Consider the following 20,938-nt stretch of genomic DNA (forward strand, 5'->3'; position numbering starts at 1 on the left):
GTGGTCTGGCAGGTTCACACTGGGCATAGCACCATCGTGCGTCAGGAAGCTGCCGAGGAAAAAGAAACAGAACAAGGATCCATGCTGGGTTGTCCCCCGGCCTCTGTCTCAGTCCCACCCACTTGTACCTTCCTCAGGAACTGGAACAGAGGCAGGAGCAGCAAAAGAAAATCCAGGCTGAGATTAAACATATCAATGATGAAAACCAGAAGCGCAAGGAGCAGCAGCTGGAGCAGGAGAGGCTGGCTGATCAGCGGGTGCTGGAGTACCAGAAGCAGAAAATGGTATGGTGCAGGGACAGGGGCCTGCAGAGCCTGAGTAGTGGCTGGAACAACCTCTGGTTTCAGTATCTCTGGGCCTAGAGGAGAACACAAGAGAGCCCTGTGTGCTGATGTGCGTAGGCAGCACATACCTCTGTATAGAGCAGGGATTCTGCTCCAGGACCTTTGTCCAGTGGAGAGCAAAGGCAGGGTGTGTCGGGGGGAGAGGGTCTCTTTTTGCCAGCTCCTGCAAGGAGTCAGACAAGGGTGTGTAAGTGTGCATGTGGGGCTCGGCACAGTGTGATCGGTGCGTGCAAACATGGCATGTGCATATAACACCATGTGCATGCACATTGCACATATGAAGGCTGTATAGGCAAGTATGTGACACTGAGCACTGCACTCAGGAACCTACATGTGAATGCTGTACAGGTGGATGTGACACAACACTGCACACAGGAGCAGTGCGTGTGAGTGCTGGGCACGTGTGTTTGACACTGAACACTGCACGTAAGAGCACTGCATATATGCATGTGTAACACTGTGTGAATACTCTGTGTGCCAGTGTGTGAACCCTGCATACATATGTTAATGCTGCACATGGTTATGTGTGGCTGCTGGGGACATGTGCATATGACACGGCCTGTGTGTGAATGCTGTGCATGCATGAGTAACACAGCATATGCACATGTGTGATGCAATGATGGCTCTGCCCATGTGTGCTGGTGCTTTGGAGGGGTCAGTTGCTCAGGGTGGTCCAACAGCTCATGGATCTGGGCTGTGTTGTGTTTAGGCACGGGAAGCAGAATTCGAGGCTGAGCAAGAGAAGACCCGTCGGGAGAAGGAGATGGAAACGGCCCGCCTGAGGGCCTTACAGGAAAGGGCCTGGGACCACCAAGCAGAAAAGGTAATACACTTGGCAGCACCTGCCCCTCATTCCCTCCCAGCCTCTCTGGCAGCTGGGTACCCAGCAGAGCAGGAGGGAATTGCACCAAGGCACCCAGTGGGAATAATGGGGATGCTTCCTCCCGAGCCTAGGTGGAGGCAGAGCAGACTGAGACCTGGCTGGAACCCGAGGGGTGAACAGGACATGGGTGGGGTATATGACAGCCTGACCTCATGGTGAGGACATTAGATCTCCAAGGCAGGCAGCAATCCCTGGGCTTGAGCCAACGAGCTCCAGTGAGCCCTTAGGTCCAGTGAGAGGATGGAGAGGACAAGCAGGGGGCAAGAAACTCGCTGTGTTTCTTTTACAAGAGGTGAGTGGCTGAGAGTCCCACTTCAGCTCCCCAGAGCAAACAGCTTCTCTGGTGCCCAGGTGCAGCCTTCTCTCTTGCAGTGTCTGTGGCCTGTCAGCTCTCCTGCCAGGATCAGTGCAAGTTCCTCACTCCACTGGCACTGCTGTGAGGGGCAGGGTAGTTCACTAAGGCTTGTGGGGAGATGAGGGAGCCGTTGGTAAATCTGTCCTGCTGCTTTGTTGAGCCAGTGCGATGCAAAGCAGCCTTCCCTTGCTTGGCCCTGCACAGAGAGGCAGGTGAGGATATCTTGCCCTTGCCGTTTCTCCCAGAAAGAGCCAAGGAGCTTCATGTGAGCCCTTCTGGGATCTCCCAGTGTGAATGGAGAATCCCCAAACTCCCGAGGATTGAAGGTCCTGACAAGGTCTTTTGTGGATGTCCTTCTAAGCAGAGAATCCATGTGCCAGAAGACCATCCTTGTGCACAGCCCTGACAGCAGGCACAGTCTCCAGGCCACCTTCTTTGCTGAGTAGTGATGCCCCTCACCCTGCCCAACAAAGCGGGCCAGGCTAGGAATGACTAGCTAAGGCAGGTCACTCTTGCAGGCCTGACAGACTTACCCCTGGACTGTGACAGGGCAAGGGCCCTCCGCTGTGCTATTCCTGAGAGGCCAGCTCCAAAGCGTAGCCAGGCCTGGCTGCTGGTGGGGAGGGGGGCTTGGAGGTAGGAGACGGGCGTGCTGGAGAGTCAGGGCAGAACCAGGGCTGTCTGCACTCCCAAGAAAATGGAACCTGCTGTGCTGCCCAGCTCTCGGTGCCCTGTGTACCTAGCTGCCTGCCCCACACAGGGTCAGCAGCGGAGAGGAAGGATGGTCGAGTCCTGCCACCAGTTGCTGGCCCTGAGGCCTGCCTTGCTCCTTGGCTGGCAGCTGCAGGTCCTGTGAGCTCTAGGACTGCTGTGTGGCAGCATCCGCCCCCCCACAAGATGACACTCGCCCAGCTCATGTGTCCCTGTAGCTTGACCCAGCTCAGCTCAGTTCGCATGTAACATGGTGTCTGCAGCTTCTGACACTGCTGGCTCCACCCAGGCTCTGCAGCTCAGCTGGGTTTTTCCTGCTTTGCCATGGAAGCCAGCACTGCACACGGAGCAGGAGGTGGTGGAAAGCCCATTCAACTCTATGTAGCCCTAGAGAAGCCAGGCAAAGGCAGCCCTAGGGTCTTAGGCTAACTCCCCAGTGGGGAGTAGGGACAGCATCTCGGCCTAGCTCCTTGCTGCTTCCCTCCCGGCAGGATGAGCTCAGGGCCAAGCGGAACCAGGAAGCCAAGGACCGTGAATGGCGCCAAAAGGAGAAGGAGGCCGCACAGAAGAAGGCAGAGATGGAAGCCATGCTGAAGCAGGGCTTGCTGGAGCAGATTGCTCAGAAGGAGCGTAGGCTGGCTGTGCAGGTGCAGCGGGACCGCAGCGAGTTTGAGAGGATACTCAGGTAGCATAAAGCATGCAGTGTAGCCCCAACAAGGCAGCAGGGTCACAGGCACTGAAGAGTGTGCCTGTGGGGGCTGGGGCACAGGGCTTTTCCCAGTGGTTGGGACTGGGGCTGGGAGTTTTCCCAATGGTCAAGGGTCTAGAGACAGGGACTGGCTGGGTAGGCAAGTCCTGTCCCCTACAGTCACTGTCAGCAAGCTGGGATGTATGCAATAAGGACCTGAGAGCCCTGGACAGATCCAGCACTGAAGGGGTCTGGAGAGGTGAGCAGGTGCAAGGAGCCTTTGGCCTGACAGCCTCCCTCTGCTCAGCGCTACAGTGCTCTGAGGCCTCTTAGACCATGTATTCTTTCTCAGTGCCTGTGGTTGGGGGCTGCCTGGTCACAGGCTTTGCCCTATCTCTGTTGAGTCCTTCCTCCTGATTGGGGCAAGGAGCACTGGGGGAAGCAGTTCTGTCTCCACAATCCAGGCTTTGGGGGCTATAGGAAATTGTTCTCTCGGGCTGCTTTGCCCTGCAGCAGTGGGAGCACAGGGCCAAAGCCAGGTGCTCACTCAGACTGTGCTCAGACCTTGGCCTGAACTGGGTCCCTGCCCCAACAAGGACCCTGCCAACTGATCTGGTGCATCAGGCCTGCCCTCTGCAGCTCTGGCTGAGCTTGCGGGGCACAAGCTACAGTGGAGACTCCATATTGGGCAGATGCATTACCTTGTGTCTGCGGGAGGGGAGGCAAAGCTACCCCTGGCAGGATGGTCATCATCCTGCCAGCCTGCAGCTGGAGAGGACAGGCAGTGCCCATGCACGGGGCTGGGCTGGACCCTGTCACCAGTCCTGTCATCTCCCACAGAGAGCAGCAGGAGCTGATAGAGAAGGAGCAGAAGCAGCAGGAGGAGAGGGCAGCCCAGCGGCTGATGCATGCGAGTGAGTTGCGGTGTCAGGTGCATGAGCATCAGCAGAAGCTTGTGCAGGAGAGAGCCATCATCTTTGAGGAGGGCCAGCAGCTGAAGGAGGAGGCGCGCCAGTGCAGTGAACGCATTGCAGAGCTCAAGAGGCAGAGGATGGAGGAGCTCAGGTCAGGGCCTGGACTGTGGAAGCTCTGAGGGTTGCTGATTCTGCACAGCTCATGCTGTCTGTCCCTTTCCTGCCCCTTCACCATGTCTTGGGGCAGGCTGAGGCTCTGAAACTTGCTGGGTGGTGCTGGAGTAGGGCAGTGGGCCCAGGCCATGGGTTGGGGAGGGCCGGGCAGCTGCAACAAGGCTGGTCCAGGCGTGGTGAGAGCTGGTTAGAAGGGCCAGAGGCAGTTCACTTTGCTGTGTGCTGCCCTGAGCTTCCCTTCCTGCCGCTTGCTCTGAGCCTCCTTTCTGCCCTGCACACTCCCATGCTCACTGGGGGCTGGGTCTTCCTGTGGGAGAAAAGCTGGAAGCTGGGATCAACCATTGCCTTCTGGCCTGTGTTGTGATCATAAAGCTGCCTTCAGGCAGCAGGGCCCTGGGGAGAGGTTGGAAGGGTAAGCTTCAATATTTCAGGAAGGAGCCAGTTTCACTGAGTTAGCCTGGGGGCTGAGGTGCCAGATGTGTTGCTGGGCCCCTCCTAGCTGGCTCTGGGCCCTGGTGTAGCTGGAGATCCAATGGTGGGTGGCCCCATACTGTGTCCTGCTCCATGGCAGTGGTCTGGGTCTCTTACCAGGTTTTTTTTCTGTTTCCAGAGCCACTGGCCTCCCTGAGAAGTACTATGTGCAAGTGGAGCGTAAGGCCTTTATGAATCCAGCCTCCAAGTGCTGAGGGTCTCCACGCACTGCCCAGCCTACTCTGGTCTGGCCCAGACTTGGAGGGGGTCGCATGTGGCCTCCCCCCAGCCTAGATTGTCTATTTTGTTAGTTCACAGTGTTTATGAATAAAGCTATTTCTGGAGCTGGCCATTTCCACCACTGTCACTCACCTGAGCCAGCCTGGCGTGCAGAGCGGGGAGCCACCTGGGACCTCTGCTGCTCAGCACTGCAGTGTGTCCTGGTGGATGGAGTCTAGGTTCTGGGCCACTCATGCTCCCCAGGATGGGGGTCTGACAGTATGTTCATGTCTGCAAAAGCAGACAGTCTGTCTCTCCATGTCCACAGAGAGTCCCGTGTCCTAGCTCTGCCAGACTCCTGGGTGTCTGCTGGGTAAGGCCCAGGGGGATTGTTTCCCTGGGCCAAGGTCCATAGATGTGCATCAGTGTAGATGTTAGCTTCCTTGGTGCTTGGGGCAGGGCCAGAGCGGCCAGTCCCTGGTGATAGGGAGCACCCTGCCCAGCTCCCCATCCTGCTTCCCCCTCCCCACTGACATCATGTCCTGCATGAAGAAGCTGCTGGTGCCCATCAGGCAGCCTTAGCTCTGGAGAGGAAGTAGATCAGAACCGCTCCCCTAGAACCATTGCAGCGCTGGGGGCTCTGCCATGCCTTGGTTGTGAGCATGAGGCTCTCATTTCTGCTCCTTATGTTCAGCACCACCAGTGATTGTCACAACACATGCTGGGCTGACAGCACCCGTAGGCTGGCTCTCCTGCTGTAGCTGTCCCTCGTGGAGGTGCTGATAGCGGCAGTGCAGTCAGGGCTGCTGCAGGTTTTCCTTTGCAGTCTGCTGCTTTGGTTCTGTCCTAGAAGCTGTCCTAGAAAGAACCCGCAGTGGCTGTTGAGGATGGTGAGGACTGCCCTCATGGACCCTCTGGGTGTCAGGGCAGTAAGCTGTGGCTGGGGACCAAGCATCCTAAATGCTGAGGAATCCTGGAGCATGGCTGGGAGCTGGGGTAGCTCTCACACCAGCCCTTTAGAGCAGCTAAGCACATCCTCAGTGGCAACTTGGGGCATGGGTGCACGCAGAGTGCATTCTGTTGGCATCAGGGACTGCTGCTCTGGGCTGCAGGCTCCACCCTGGATGCAGCCAGGCACCAGCTTGTTTCTCTTGCTCTGCGGTGAGCTGATTCCCAGGTGCTGACACAAGCTGGGCAGTGCAGTCATCCCAGTCCAATGTCAGCACTGTGGGGCTGTGAGATAGCTGAAGCTAAGGGGAAACCCAGTTTTCCCACCCTCTGGAGTAGCAGCATTCCCCCAGAGGGGCAGGCCTTTGTAGCAGGGGCCCTGCCCATGTGCAGTTCACCTGTGGGAGTGGGACTGCCTTCAGAGAAGCCGTGTGTGGGGAGGAGGGGGTGGCGGGCTGGACTCTGAGGAATTTGGCCAGAGGGAACAAAGCCAGGCAGCGCCTGCCAGCGTGGACTATGGGGCCTGGGGCTAAATGTCCCTTGGGCCAGCTAGGGCAATGTGGGATGGGGTTTCCAAACCCTTGTGGAGCCCATGCCCCTGTTGGCTTCCCCCATCGCTATCCCTTGGAGTACTGCCAGCCCAGAGCAGGCGTGAGGTTGGAGCTCTGGAGAGGGCACGAGTGAGCTCCCAGAGGCTCCAGGCAGTGCTGGTCCTGGGGTCCACAGGCAGCAGGGCTACGAGCTCCCATTCCTGTGACTATGGCCAGGAAATGTGGCAGAGAGGCCCAGTGCCACAGCCTGCCAGGCCCTGGGGCAGAAGCAGCGCACACAGGCCCTGCATCCTGAGATCCAAATGCAGCAGCTTGGTGGGTGCCCAGCCAGAACGGGCCACAGAGCCCATGCATTTCTCGGCACAAAGAAATTTTCGGCAGGTGCATTTCTCGGCACAAAGAAGTGTCCTGCGGCCCGCCAGGCAGCAGCTCTAGGAGTGCAGGATGCTGCACGCCCCGCCATATCCATGGGGTGACATTTTACAGTGGCTAGAGCTGTGCCTATGGGAGATGACGGGCAAGTGGTCTGTGTGGAAGAGGAGGTGGCACCACCTGAGGAACACAACTGTGGGCGCGTGGGCGACAGTGTTGCCCACGCACCGGGTGACCACGATGAGCGTGAGGCACTTAGATCCTGGGGCCACGGAGACGTGTCTGATGCAGGCCTGTGCGGATGGAAAGTCGCACCCTTTTCAAAGAGGGGGAAGGACTCAGCACTGGGGACCAGCTGGTTCAGTGAACCTGCTCCATGGATGGATCTAGGTTTGAAACGGGGGGTGCAGCTGGTGAGGTGTGTCACCACGTATGGAACGGCACACACTGCTCTCCAGTTAAACCTAAACTAGAAGCTGTACTGATAGGCTAGGGGCTTGGGGCTGGCTTATTCAGTTTAAGATTGAAGCAAAAACAAATAGTACTTCATTGGAAAGAGGTCAAAACAGCCTGCAGGGCTGTGAAATAGGAGCTTCGCTGCCAGGAGCAGGGACCAGGCAGCAGCACAGCAGAACAAAGGTTGGCTCGATCGGTGGGACATCAAGACCATTCAGAAAGGAAAGCGGCTCTTCGACACCTGTGAAATGAAGAGTTTAGAAGGGATCGGGGAGATGAAGTGAAGTGACACTCTCGGCGCTGCTGGGCTAGAACTGCCAGGCGGCTGGTTTAAACTTGGGGTGGAGCAGGAAGCACAGGGAGGTGCATGTGCACCTGTGCTCCCCCCAGACCCACCTCTGAACTGCTTCATCTGTCTACTCCTATCCTGCAAGGAGGGAAGCGAGCTCCCCGGGGGTTTTACTCCTGAATGCAACAAGGCAATGACTGCAATCTGGCTTCTCCTGCAGCACTGGAGCAGACAGACGGAGCAGTGGCACCGGACTCTGCTGCCCCAGGTCTTCTGTCCTTGCCCCAAGTGGAGGAGCACCCCCAGCTCACTTGGAAGCGGTGAACAAGGTGGACCTAGTGGTCTAAGGGCGTCAGAGGTGCAAGCTGTGCTTTGAGGCTGAGCTGGCTAGCCTGGCTGCAGGGTGATTTCCTGGAGGGCTCAGGGCAGGTGCACAGGCAGGTGCACAGGCAGGGCAGGTGCTCAGGGCAGAGAAGGCACAGGCTGGCCAGCTCACTGCTGAGCTCAGGGCCCCAAAACTGTTACGTATCTCAAGCAGCAAGAGCCTTGTGGTGAGATGCTGGCAGCTGCACCCCAAGGTGAACCTGGAGCTGGTGGGCATGCAGCAGGGGAGCTGCCACAACTGGCACAGGCTTCAGCCCAGAGCCTCTCCAGCTTCTACACCAGCCCCTCCCCAGCCAGCCAGGGTCACTGCCAGATAATTAACCACTGACGAGGATGTGCCTAGCACAGGCCCGGCCCACCGAGGGGTAATGTGCAACACAGGTCAGTGACCAGAGCAGCAGGTGACCCAAGGAGAGGTAACAATCACGTAGGCAGAGGCAGAGGCAGCGCCACTCATCTCACCCAGCCTGCGCATCACAACCAGGGAAACCACAGACTCAGGCCGTGCCCTGTGCCCCAGGCAAGAGCTGTGGCCGAGCTGGGCCTGGCTGTGTCCCTTGGACTGGGAGCTAAGGCAGGCCCTGCTGTCGCACCCAGGCTGGCGCTTTCCTGGGCTGGCAGGGGCTGCAGTACATGGTTTGCTGGGGCCATCCTGCGTGGCACATGGCACAACTGGGGCTCTGGAGCCAGGGCCCTGCCCCCTGGGGCTTCTCCTTGGGGGGCATCTTCAGCTGCCTGTAAAATCAAGGCTGTGACGGGAGGGCCCAGCCTTGGGCGTGATGAACTTGGCTCCCCCTGCCCAGGGGGGCTCCAGCTTGGGTCAGATCCAGGGGGTGAGTCCCTGAGCTGGATGAGGGGGTGTGCTCAGGGGGGAAAGGGGTCCTACTGTGGCGGGGCAGAGACCGCTGGTCAGTGGCAGGCCACTGCACTGGGCTCCAGCCCGGCCCGGGCCCCCAGCCACTGTCGGGCTGGCTTTACATAAAACCCTGTGCACTGGGGCTTGGTGAGGTGGCAGTGGGGCCACGGGGCTGGCACAGCACCCCACATGCAGCCCAGCACCACCAGGCAGAGCAGGGAGTACAAGTCCCTGGCAGGGCTGTCTTGGTCGCTTCTTGGCCCCGGCTCCTAGGCAAAGCCATCCTGTCTCCCTCCAGTCAGGTCCTGCACCAGCTGGGCCCCCCCACCTGCCCCCTTGGTAACGAGGCAGAGCGCCACCGAGCCCAGGCCAGCTGCAGCCCCGTGCCCCCAGGGCAAGGCAGGGGCTCAGCTACATCCACCCCGCCTCGCCGGGCTCAGGGCAAGAGCTTCAGCCTTGGTGCAGGCAGGGGTCCGTGGATGCCACAGACTGGCTGACCCTTCACCCAGGTGCTGGGGCTCACCCGGGCTGCGGGGGGGAGGGGAGCAGCCTCCTCCAGTGACCATTTAAACACTGACATGCAGCAGTGCCCCTGGCACCCCCCCCCGCCAAGCCAGCACCTCTCGGTGCAGAATAATCACAGGGGAGGGAGGCCCCACACTGATACTGAGCTGGTGCCTAATTACCAGGGAGGGGCCGAGGCTCAGCCCTTGCTCATGGCTTGGCGGCTGCTCTCTCACCACCCCACTCACCCCACAGGCATCTTCCCGCTGGGAGAAGCGCCCAACCCAGCATGTAAAAGCAGCCCCGAGCACGGCTGCTCTGTCTGGTGTGAGCCTCCTCTGGTCGCACGCGCCCTGCCCTGCCTTGCTCCAGCTCCAGTCCAGCTGTGCCACGAGAGGCTGTGGGATCATGGCCCAGCAAAGTGCTGCCCTGCTCCTGCTCCTGTGTCTCCTGCCAGGTAGACCCCTCCTGGAAACCCTCCTGCCACCCCGCAGGCGAGGCAGTGGGTCCTGACCGCTGCACATTGCAAGGGGCCGGGGGGCTGGGCCAGCCGCTTCCCCAGCTGTGAGTTGCAGGGTGGGAGCCACCAGGGAACATGGCATTAAGCCCCCTCCGGCTGAGCCTGGCCCTGGGCCCAACCAACCCCTGGCACTGCCTGCCCGAGCGGTAGCGAACACCTGCTGCTCCCGTGTGCCATGGGCAGGACCTGCCAGGGCTCCTGGGGCTGGGCACCCCCTGACCAGGGCAGGGCAGGGCAGAGGTCTGTGTGTGGGCACTGGTGGGCTCCTGCCGCCCCTCATGCAGGCTGCCCAGGCTCGAATGTCTGTCCTGCCCAGTGTGACAGTGGTCTGTCCCTCTACCAGCCCTGCCGGCGGCCGTGCAGATCAGCGCGAGGGGCCGGGAGGTGCTGTACCTGGCCAAAGGGGAGTCAGTGAAGCTGGGCTGCCCCTACACCCTTGAGCCTGAGGACAATGGCTCCGGTGCCGTGGGCATCGAGTGGATCCAGCTGAGCCCAGACACAGTGCACCCAGACAGTGTGGTGAGTGCCAGCCTGCCCCTCCACGAGCCCAGCGCACGCCCCAGCCTGCCTCTGCTCTGCATCCAGCACACTTGGCTTCTGCTCCCACCTCAGCACCTGCCTCCGCAGCAGGCGCAGACCCTGCCCATGCCCTGGGCACCGCCCGCTGGGAGCTGGCTCAGACTCCCGGCCTGAGGGGCCCTGCACCCCTGCCCCCTTCCTGCCCTGGATGAGTACATCACACCCCCTTCCTCAGTCAGCCGCTCCCTGGCAGCTGCACACCCGTGCCTAGCCAGCCCCTCCCCAGGGCAGGGCCAGCCAGTGTCCCCCGTTCAGTGTAGTCTTCACCCACTGCCCCCGCAGCCTCCTCCTGCCCTAGGGCTGCCTCCTCCAGGGGCTGCCTCCTCTGGGACCTACATCCCCCACCCCGGTGACACCTCCCCATGGTCACTCATGGCAGCTCTTCCCTGCAGTTCCTGACCTACCAGGACCAGCAGGTGAGGTACCCGGGCACCCCGGGCCTGCAGCACAGGGTGGCGTTTGTGCAGAAGGACCCGAGCCAGCACGACGCCTCCATCCAGATGGCGAACCTGCAGGTGTCAGACACGGCCACCTACCAGTGCCGGGTGAGGAAGCACACGCTGGCCACTCACGAGGTCACCATCACCGTGCAAGGTGAGCCCCACACCCCACGAGGCACCGCAGCTGAGACCCTCCTGCTCGCACGTGGACCCTTCCCTGGCCATGTAGTCATGCATAGTTACCCTCCCACTCTCACTTCCGGTGGGAAGATCTCAGCTATATGCTGACTTTTTGGAAATGGAGAATCCTCCCTAGCTTGTTCCTACAGCCGTATGGCTGGGAGCAAGTGAAGCTTGGGGGTATCCGAATCCAAGCCTCCAGGCTTGGGCCTGCATGTAGGATGCCCCCCAAAGGATTTGGAAGCATCTGAAGCCCCAGGCAGGGGTGGAGGATGCTTGCTGGTAGCAGGGCCACATTTGGTTCTTGAATGACGCATGAATTTGGAATTGATTTGGCTGATTTGACTTGGGACACAAAAAATTTTCCTTAAAAAAAAAAAAGTCAGGGGCAGGCTAGGCCCTCTGAGGAGGGCAGTTGGTGGTAGTATGGGTATGGAGATGGGTGCGTGGATACGCGGTGCAAACTGTGTAACAGGTTTTTATCAAAGTGTGCTTTGATCTGCCAAGAGAACCACAGGGGCCACTTGGTGGAGTGCTGGAGGTAAAGTTATATTTATTTATTTCTTTCTTTAAGAAAAAAAAGGGCTCAGTCCAGCCGGGCCAGCACCTCCCCAGTTTTTGGGCACCTAAAGCCACAGAGCCGCTCCAAACGGGAGTCCTTAAACCAGCCAGTGGCCGACCCCTCCCTGCCCCGACCCTGCCAGCTCCCTGCAATCTGGATGCAGACCCGGCCCTGCCAGCCCCACGACTCCTTTTTCCCCTCCGGACTCTTGAGGGGACCCGGCCACCCAGCACCTGCTTTGCCTGTCCATCTGCAAGGCCGGGTCTGTCCGTCTCTGAGCCCGGCTGGACTCCCTTGGCTGACGCAGTCTGTTTCTGCCCCACAGAGAAGCCAGTGACCCCGCAGTGCTGGACAGAGGGGGAGCAGGTCGAGGGCAGCAATGTTGTCCTGAAATGCTACTGCCAGGGCGGCTCCGCTCCCCTCTCCTACCAGTGGTCCAGAGTGGAGGAGGACTTTGCTGCGGGGGAGCTGCCCCTGGGCACAGGGCAGGGTAAGCGGTGCGAGGCCCCGTGGGGAGCTGGCGGCCCAAGGCCATGCGTGGTGGAGGTGGGAGTGATCCCTGTGCTGAGCTGGGAGCATTTCTTTGGCTGCACCAGGGACACGAGTGCCTCAGGCCTCAGCTCCAGCCTGGCCAAAGGATCTGGCTCTGAATGGAGCAACGTTTGACTTGGGAAGGGGCGGGGGGCTGGCAGGGAGCCCTCCAGGGGCTCAGGGGCTTCTCAGGGCACAGGGAAGCTGCAGCTCCCGGCGTGAGGGGTCCCAGGAGCCGCACTCAGGCCGTGTCTCTCCTGGGCAGGGCACATCCCCGGGGAGCTGTACATCCACAGCCTGTCGCAGCAGCATGCCGGGATCTACCAGTGCCGCGTGGCCAACAGGGTGGGCTACTCCCAGTGCCGCGTGACCATCTCCGTCGGCTCAGGTAGGGTGTGGGGGCACCAGGGTCAGGGTGCCGGGGGAGGCCGCGCTGGGACTTCCAGCTGGGACAGGACTGCACCCCAACCTGTCCCAAGCATCTGGCAGGAGCCCCTCAAATGGGAGCTGACGCCAGGCTGGGCTATGAGCAGGAAGGACCCAGTGCCACAGAGCCCCGAAGGCATGTATTTACCTGCAGCACCTGAACAAGGCACAGAGGAGCTGGACCCTGAGCTCAGCCCCAGCATTTCCCACTAAGGACAGGGGAGATGCCCCCTTCCCACCACCTCACATGGGGCCTGAGTCCCACGACCAGCTGCCACGAAGTCCACATCCCTCTGGCCGTAGGCAGGCCCGGGCTCCCTGCACAGTCTGTCCCGTGCTGGAAGGACACAGCCAGAGCTAGTCCCAGGGTTACTCGCTGGGATGAGCTGTTCAGGAGGGAGGGCTGCACCCGGAGCAGGGGGGCTCTGGGTTGAGTGATATGAGTCCTGCCCTGTGCCAGGGTGTGCATGGGGTCAGCAGATGGTGTCACAGGGCGCTTGGGAGGAGGCAGCCCCATGCTCCCTACGTGGCCCGTGGGAGGAGGTGACAGGTGTGCTCCTTGCCTGCAGGTGCAGCTCGGGTGGGGGTCATTGTGGGCTCCATCCTGGGGTCCCTCCTCTTCCTGATCCTGCTCATCCTGCTCATCTGGGGCTTGCTGTGGTGCCACAGACGGAGGTGCTGCTGGCGGGAGGTGCCTGGGGACAGCAGGTAATGCCTGTGGCAGGGGGGCAAAGGGGTGGCAGTGGGGGTGGCAGTGGTGGGTGGGTGGAGGTGAGGCTGCACAGAAAGCATCACGGTAGAGGATCTGCCTGTGGTGCTCTGGCATGACCCACAGCCAGTGCCTGCTGGCTGTGCCAGGCAGGCCGTGGGCTGTGTGCAGCAGGGGCTGGGGAGAAGTAATTGGGACCTCACGTGGTCTGTATTACCCACAGGAACAGTGCTAGTGCCACCCCGGGCAGAGCCAGCCCCCAGCATCACTCCGTCAGCTATCTGCAGTGCCAGCAGTGTGAGCAGGGTGACCTTGGTCCCTGCCCTGTCCATGCACTGGGGCACTAGGGCAAGCGCTCCAAAATGGGCTTGGAGAGCTAGGGTCTTGTGTGGCCCCATCATGGCACGACCCTGGCCCAACCAGCACATGGACATCGACACCAGGGAGGCTGGTGAGGAGGTGCTGGGGGCAGCACATGACACGGAGCATCATCGAGCAGCACCAGGCGACCACGCGGGACAAGCAACCAGGGCTTCTCCAGGTCTCTGCAGAGAGCGGCTGGAGCTTCCCATTGTCAAGCAACTGCTGTTGCTGGGGAGGGAGGAGCAGCTCCTGCGGCTTGATGCTGAGCCGTGAATCCACTGCTCTCCCTGCCTCCAACAAACAGGCTGGGGGGGCAGCTGTAGGGATTGGGGTAGCTCGCTTTGGGCTGTTAGTGGGACCCGGGGTGGCTGATCTGTCCCAGACAGCAGCTTGCAGCTGACAGGTGCCCACAGCAGTGGCTGCCCCACACCCTGGCATGTTTCTGGGTCCAGGATGCCACCTGGCAGGTCTGGGCTGATGAGGCCCCCTCTGCTGAGCTGAGCCAAGCTTTACACGCTGTTGCCACACAGTGCAGCTGGCCCGAGACAGAGAGGAGCCAGAGGAATAGGATTTTAGCCCAGTGCAGCACATGGTTTACAACAACAGACCTCCTGTGTTGGGCTAAGTCCACATGTGTTACCTTTTGCTGGAGTAAGCGTGGGCTGCTTTCTAAAACATCCCTGCCCTTCGTCCTGCCCATGGACACTGCCGCACCAGGCCTGCTCTTCCTTTCTTTATCGTCGATTTTGCTCGGTGTTCTGCGGTTGTTCGGAAAAATCATGATCACAAGCCGCTCTCACAAAACCCTCCAGCCAAACCTCCACTTCGAATGCATTGGTTATGGATTGGCTCCAGGGATTAGCATTGACATTGCTCTTGATATAGGAAGATCATCTCGGTACAATTATTAGCTTTTTATCAAACGTGGGAATAAACCGAAATGCATTCACCTTGGCGTGTCGTGCGTCTTTGACTCAACAGTCACCCCTGCACTAAGATGACCCATTTTGGTGAGACCTGAGCATGAAAGCTCTGCCCTGGATGACTTACCCAGGCTGGTTGCATGTCACAGGATAACTCCTGCTTTGTTTCTCTTGCCTATTTCCAAGTTTGCCCACGTAAAAGTGGGCTGCAGTGCTCCCTGCCCTATATCCAACCCATCATCTGACAGCAGGTGACAGGCTGCAATCTCCCAGGAACAGGCTGAAAATAGGAGCTGTGGGACCTGGAGCCCCAGCCCATTTTTGGTCTCCTAGGACTGCCCCCTCCCTAGTAAATGCTGAAGGGTTCAGGGTGACCACAGTCATCAGAACTGGTTCAGGGAATCAAGACAAAGAAACCAGGCAGCTGAACCCTGCTCCCATTTCTCCCCCAAACCAAAAGCAGCCCACAATCCTGATCCACAATTCTGATCCTGTCCTAGCACAGCATTCATCTCAGATCCCATCGACTGAGCTGAGCCCTGATCCAGGGGTGACCCACACCGGCCTGCAGCTCAGATCCAGCCCATGGAGCCATAGCATCCGGCCCACGGGGCTTCTCGTGGGTTGGGAAATGTGGTGGGGGTGGGGGTGTTAGTACTCCCGTTCCTTCCCCTCTGCCAAATCCCCAAGTCCTGCATGGCCAGGTCAGGGCTGGGCCATATGCGCTTCCCCCCGTACAGCCCAGTTGGGGTCAGGCCATGCCTCCCTCCCCCTGCGCAGCTGGATTGGGCCCCAGCTGCCCCCCCTACCCCTCCATATGGCTGGATTGGGGCCTGCCACGCCTGCCCCACATGCTGGATCTGGCCTACGGATGAATTGAGCACAGCCCATCCGACTTGCAGAGCAGAAAGCTTGAGTACCACTGCTCGAGCCCTGTCCCTGAACCTCACCCAAACTGAACACCTAGCACAAATCCTAAATTTAACCTGCAGCCCAATGCTAACTCCAAACCCTCAGCATAACCCCGGCAACAGCTTGATCCTACCCCTAATCCTAAAGGCTAACCCTCACCACTACCTTTCAGCAAACCCTAATCCTAATGTTAATCCCTAAAATCCTCATACTGTCCTTAGCGTGTCCCACTCCCCATCATGGGGCTGGGGTGACAGGCAGATGTGCCGCTCCTTGTTAGGGCCAGCTGCATTGCACAGCTGGGATCAAGCCACGCACCTCACTTCCCCAGGCAACTCCCCCCACAGAAGGATTTCATTTAGCGAGACCGTGCCAAGGGGCTGCAGAGCTCCCCAGCTGTTGGCTCCAAGTCCAGGTTAGCGGGTGTCTGTCTCCCTGGATCCAAGCTCCCCCCCTGCCGCAGGTCTGCCCAAGGCAGGCAGCCTTTTCCGAGGTGGCATGAAGGCCTTTGTGGAAGGTTTGTCAGCTGGGGCATGTGGCATGTGACACAGCTCTGCAGGTAGTTGCATACCCTCATACCAGGCTGGCAGGTCAGGAAAGCGCTTTAGGCCTCGCGCAGGGAGAAACTCTCCATATCATGTCGCAGCACCAGCTCCAGCCAGGAGGCTGCTGTCACCAGACCACGCGGCTTGCCACTTTTGGTCTTTACTGCCAGCAGCTTCCACTTGGTGCCAAGTCCAATCGGCCTGTTGGGCCCCCAGGAATGGATATCTATCCAGTAGGAAGGAGCAACCCCATGCCAGCCTCACCCAGGCAAAGTGACCAATCAGTCACCCTTGCTTGGGGTGTGCACACGCTAGGGCAGGCTGCACAGGCGTCTCCTGCCACAGCGTTGTATTGCAAAACCTGGAGAAAAATAACAGCACCTTTTCCTTGAGGATTTCCTTGACCTCAGAGTCCAGGCACTGATAAACTGAGTTGCCCCTTTTGCCCTCCACGATTGCTTGTCTTGAACCTGCCCTTTCCCTTCCCTCGCCTGAGTGCAGGAGATCAGGCCAACACTTGGCCCTTTGCTCTCCGCCTTTTATAGGATTTCCGAGAACAATGGTTACACGCGATGACAACCACTTCCCCACCGACAGCACGAACTGAGTGGGTGAACCCCAGCAAAGCGCTGAGGATTTTGAATGTTTCTACCGTGCTTCATTTTTCATTTCCATTAGTTACACCACGAGTCCCACTTCTTGCTAGAAGCCAACACTCATGCTCTGCCCTGCCCAGGCAACCACAAAATTAAACCTTCCACCTCTTTGAAGGTCAATTAAGAAGCAGCTTGACACAGTTTAGTCTTTAGCTCATGGCTGGGCTGATCCTGTGCATTTCCCAGCTCCACTCCCTATGCACCCTTTGAAGTTTACTGAGAGGTCTTGGCACAGTCTGGACCCTGCTGCCTACAATTATTGCAGGATCCCCAAAACACTGCCTGACTGTGGGATCTTTAATTCACCAGGGCTTGTTCTCTCTGAGGCTGGGGGTCCAGGACCTGGGCAAATTTCACACCCCCCACCAAATGTCCCTCTGTTTTGTTCCTCTGATGTGCCCCTCTTATGGTTTCACTTCTGCATCCTCTAGTCATTTCTGCGCATATACAAGGCCTTCACGTGCTCTTCCCGAGTTGTGCTAGAAACAGGAACACCATCTCCAAGATCTGCTCTGGCTCTTCCCTTTGCCTCTGCCAGGCCTGTTAAAGTCCTCTGGGAAATCCTTGACACCGCGGGACTCTCCCCCCAGCTTGTGTTCACACAATCACAGCCCATCTGGGCTGGCAGGGGCCTCTGGAGGTCACATCTAGTCCAAACCCCCACTTGAGGCAGGATCATCACCACCAAACCACCCCATAGAAATCCTTGTCTAACCTATTACTAGACCAACACAATTGCCCCTGTCACACAGCCACAAGGCACATTGGCCCAAAGCATCCAGCCACGGGTGAAGCTAGAGGCAAGGGATGTCAATGTCCCGCCATGGCAAAGGTTGTTAAAATGCACAGGAGAGGTCCAAGGAGGAGGGCCGTGCCTCCGCTACAAATCCCCCACAGTCTGCACCAGTCTGACCACAGGGTAAATGCCTTCCTGACCCCAACTATGACAACTGGTCTGACCCAGAGCAGAGAGGTAAGACCCTCTAACCAGGCACCAGAGACATGAAGTGTTAGGGCCTGAGCCCAAGGGCTGTCCAACAGGCCTTCACGTGCCAATCAGCCCCTGGTATGCTGAGAGCCAGGCCTTGGCATTGAAGGGAGGCATAACAAGCCAGGGGCATTGGCACGCTGCAGTCAGGTCCCCCAGCTTGGCTGAAGCTGACCCTCAATGCCTCCAAAGAAGGCCAAAAACACCCTTTCACCAAAGGGTGTCAGGAGGGGCACTGCTACAATCTTTTATCCAAAAAGATGCAAGACGGTGGCTGCCAGCAGGTGCCTCTCTGCAAAATAAACACCTGGCGTGTGAGTGGGGAGGCACCACCTGGCAGCTGAGGGGCCTCAGGGTTGCATTAGGCACCTAAGCCCCAAATGTAGGTCCTCAAACCTCTGCTCAGTGGCCGGGGTGGCTCTGTTGCCACCAGGAAGGTTCCCTGTCCACGACGTGCACAGCCCCTCCAGCTGGGTGCAGCTCAGTCCGTGACTGGGGTGGGGTTCACACACCGAATGCCCGCAGCCTTGCTTGGGAGGGGAGCAGGACACTGGTGCCAGGCTCCGGTTCAGAGCGGCACCGAAACGGCAGCGCTGAGGGAGCTCGTGCTGCTGCAGCAGCCACCACGCAAAGAGGGGAGCACTTGACTCTGCCCCGTACCCCCAGGATAGCGGCTGCCTCCTTCTGACACGTTTAGCCCCATGTCCCTGCTTTCTTGGCTACCTCCCTGCAATGTTGCTACGCCTCCTCCACCTGGCACCCATCGACACGGTCCCTGCAGCCCCAGGCCTGGGACAGTCCCATCTGTATTCACAGCCTAAGGAATGGGAGCCCCGGCTGCCTGCACCCACTTCCTCTGGGCAAGGGCACCCTGCCAGCATTTCAAGCCAGCCCCATGTATCCCTCTGCCTTTCTCCAGAGAACTGGTGTCCTCAGTGCATGACACGTGCCCCAGAATAGCAACGTCCCCCCACGGGTCTGCCAGGGACAGCAGCAGCAGGGGGTGAAGTGGCCCACAAGGCTTGGCCTAAAGCAGGCCACCTCTGAGACCTGGGTGCCAGCCGTGCCAGGAAGTTCAAGCTGGCATCATCCCCTGGGATATTCAGGGCAGGACGAGAGCCCTCGGCAAGGCTTTGCAGCAATTGACCACTGCTGCTAGTAATTACACACGGCGTACACAAAGCCCACAGCATCGGTGCCACGTTGCCATCAAACAGCTGACAAGAATAGAAGCACGTAAGCAAAATAATTAGCTAATAAAAGCTAAATACAGACATCACGTGGTGTTTAATAGAAAGGACAAAGCACAGCTGCAGCATGACACGCAGGGCACACTCAGACTCCTGGGCACGCAGTGACGTTCTTCCCAACCCTGTCATTCACCGCATCGAGCAGGCAGACCTGCCAGGATACAGGTAGCACGTGGTGTACGTGGAAGGACCCTAGTACGGCCTGCCCAAGTGCAGCTGGGTGCCCCTTGGGTACTGGGTAGAGCAGCCATGCAGAAGTGCCTGCTGGCCACTTGCTTCCTCCTGCATCTCCTGCCCGTTGTCAGCTCAGCAATTTTGCTGCAGAATTTGTTATCTGGTTTCAGAAGAGGAACCAGCAGAAATATTTATATCTGCTCTGGCTGTAGCTCCTAGAGGAGGAGCCAGCCTCCCAGATGAGGCATTTGCCTGGGCCTCTATATCTGCTTATCAGGTGCTCTTTAACCTGGCAGCACGCGCACCCCAGGATCTCGAGCAGTAGTTCTCACCCAGGGTGCTCTGGGGCCTGGGGTGCCATGAGATCCTTTTAAGGATGCTGCAAGGTGCCACACAATATCAGCCCTGTTAGAGGTACCAACAGCTACACATGGTTCATGAGATAGCCCAGATCTCCAGTAAGAACCAGGGTGTCAGAACATCTTGACTGGCCGGGGGTTTTCTGAGTTCTCTGCAACAAAAGAATTGCTCCAGTGTTTTTTCCATAGTCAAGGAATAAGTGAAAGCGAAGAGCTGGCATTTTCCAAGGTGGGCCTTGAGTGGAAAATGGGTAAGCATCACTGATGTAGAGGCTGGGAACAGCTGTTGGAAGAACGGAAGGTGGAAAAACAACATTTCCATTAAAGATGGAGGGAGTCCAGACACTGAAACCGGGCGTCTTGCTGAGCAGTGCACCCATTCAGCCACAGCCCCTGTGCGCAACAGTGGGGAGGAATAATGGCTCTCCTGTGTGAATCCCCCAGGGAGAGGCTCTCCAGGCAGGGCTCAGGCCACATGGCCAGAGCACGCCTTCCTGGGTGTGGGATCCTCGCTGACCCGGTTCGTGCCTCTGAATCTTCTGGTTATTTGTTATTACTTCCAATTAGTCATTTCATGCCAGGAGCATCATTAGAAGTTGAGAGGAGTGGCCTGCTGGTTTGGTCTAATAAAAGATATCAAATTCACCCAAGGAACCTTGTCTGCTTGGAATACTTCATTTATGCAATGATAACAAGCCAGCTATACCAGCGGTGGACAAAATGTGGCCGACCAGGCCGACCGGGCCAACAAAATGCGACCCACCAGGCCATGCTATCTGACCCACGGGGCCCTTAAAAATTTTAGCAAATTAATAGTTATGTGCCCCTGGCTGCCTGTCATGCAGCCCTTGATGGCTTGCCAAAACTCAGTAAGCAGCCCTCCGCCCAAAATAATTGCCCGCCCCTGCTCTACAATTATAACAGATTTTAATGTACTGATTATACTGGTACACAATACCACTAAAACCTAAATGTATGAGTATTAGACCATGTATAAAGCCCCAAAGTAAGAAACCCAAAGTTTTTACAGGTGTTACTGCCTCAGTTGTGTTTTTCATGCATCTCAAGTGGTATTTCAGTCACTGCTAATTTCTGCATTGGTTTGCCTTGGTTCATAATCCTATATTCTATCATTCTAGTATTAGCATGAGGTAAAGTGAGTCTCACTGGTTACTACAGCCCTTTTTATAGCTAAAGTCAGTTCCTTTACAATCTGGTTTTGCAATTTAGTATTCTGGTGTTGGTGATATGATAACAGCATGTTTCGATTCCCACTCCTTGTATTCCTATGCTTCGGTACCACACTTACTGCTCTGACTACTGGCAGCTAGGGGCACATCTGGATGGCCCACCAAGGAGTTGGCCACCTTCTTCTGGGGTACCTGTCCCCCAAGGAAGAGCTGGTGGCCACCTTCTTCTGGGGCTCATCTGAGACCCCGTACCAGTCCCGTTTCCACGGCCGGAGCCGGCTCCACAAGAACCTCACCCTGGAGATTGGCCAGGTTTTTTTTTGCACCTGTTCTATGTCCTGGATTTGTTATTGCCACCGAACTAGCTCCCCTAGTTCATTTTCTTAATTGCCACCGAAAGGAGCTTGTGGTCGTTTTTTAAGACACAATTGGTGTTCAGATCTTCTGGCTGTGACTTGCTGGCACTGGAGTTCCTGAGATGCCAACACCGACAACACATCAATAACACCAGA

The 20,938-nt window shown here is 58.1% G+C and overlaps 2 protein-coding genes across 3 annotated transcripts in view; both read left to right on the forward strand.

Moving 5' to 3' along the window:
* CFAP45 (cilia and flagella associated protein 45) overlaps nucleotides 1-4,883 on the forward strand; it is an 8,914-nt gene extending 4,031 nt beyond the window's left edge. For both annotated transcript variants that reach the window (XM_025211123.1, XM_025211124.1), the window contains exons 6-10: nucleotides 138-284; nucleotides 1,054-1,167; nucleotides 2,785-2,978; nucleotides 3,822-4,046; nucleotides 4,680-4,883. In XM_025211123.1, coding sequence (XP_025066908.1) covers nucleotides 138-284; nucleotides 1,054-1,167; nucleotides 2,785-2,978; nucleotides 3,822-4,046; nucleotides 4,680-4,755 — 756 coding nt within the window. In that variant the 3' untranslated portion in view covers nucleotides 4,756-4,883. The remainder of the gene's footprint in view (nucleotides 1-137; nucleotides 285-1,053; nucleotides 1,168-2,784; nucleotides 2,979-3,821; nucleotides 4,047-4,679) is intronic.
* Nucleotides 4,884-9,527: 4,644 nt separating this feature from the next.
* VSIG8 (V-set and immunoglobulin domain containing 8) lies at nucleotides 9,528-13,413 on the forward strand. The gene is made up of 7 exons (XM_006029632.2): nucleotides 9,528-9,576; nucleotides 9,983-10,158; nucleotides 10,611-10,812; nucleotides 11,726-11,890; nucleotides 12,197-12,319; nucleotides 12,927-13,065; nucleotides 13,290-13,413. Exons 1-7 carry the CDS (start codon nucleotides 9,528-9,530, stop codon nucleotides 13,411-13,413), a joined length of 978 nt encoding a protein of 325 aa, XP_006029694.2.
* The last annotated feature ends 7,525 nt before the right edge of the window (nucleotides 13,414-20,938 follow it).

Source organism: Alligator sinensis, unplaced genomic scaffold (assembly GCF_000455745.1).
Source record: "Alligator sinensis unplaced genomic scaffold, ASM45574v1 scaffold553_1, whole genome shotgun sequence".
NCBI classification, from domain to species: domain Eukaryota; kingdom Metazoa; phylum Chordata; order Crocodylia; family Alligatoridae; genus Alligator; species Alligator sinensis.

What these genes read in the sequence shown, in the direction of transcription:
- VSIG8 (XM_006029632.2), top strand. Translation starts at nt 9,528, where the DNA reads ATGGCCCAGCAAAGTGCTGCCCTGCTCCTGCTCCTGTGTCTCCTGCCA. An exon ending in CAGTGCACCCAGACAGTGTG is followed by an intron (nt 10,159 to 10,610) that starts GTGAGTGCCAGC and finishes TCTTCCCTGCAG; the next exon opens with TTCCTGACCTACCAGGACCA. An exon ending in GCCCCTGGGCACAGGGCAGG is followed by an intron (nt 11,891 to 12,196) that starts GTAAGCGGTGCG and finishes TCTCCTGGGCAG; the next exon opens with GGCACATCCCCGGGGAGCTG.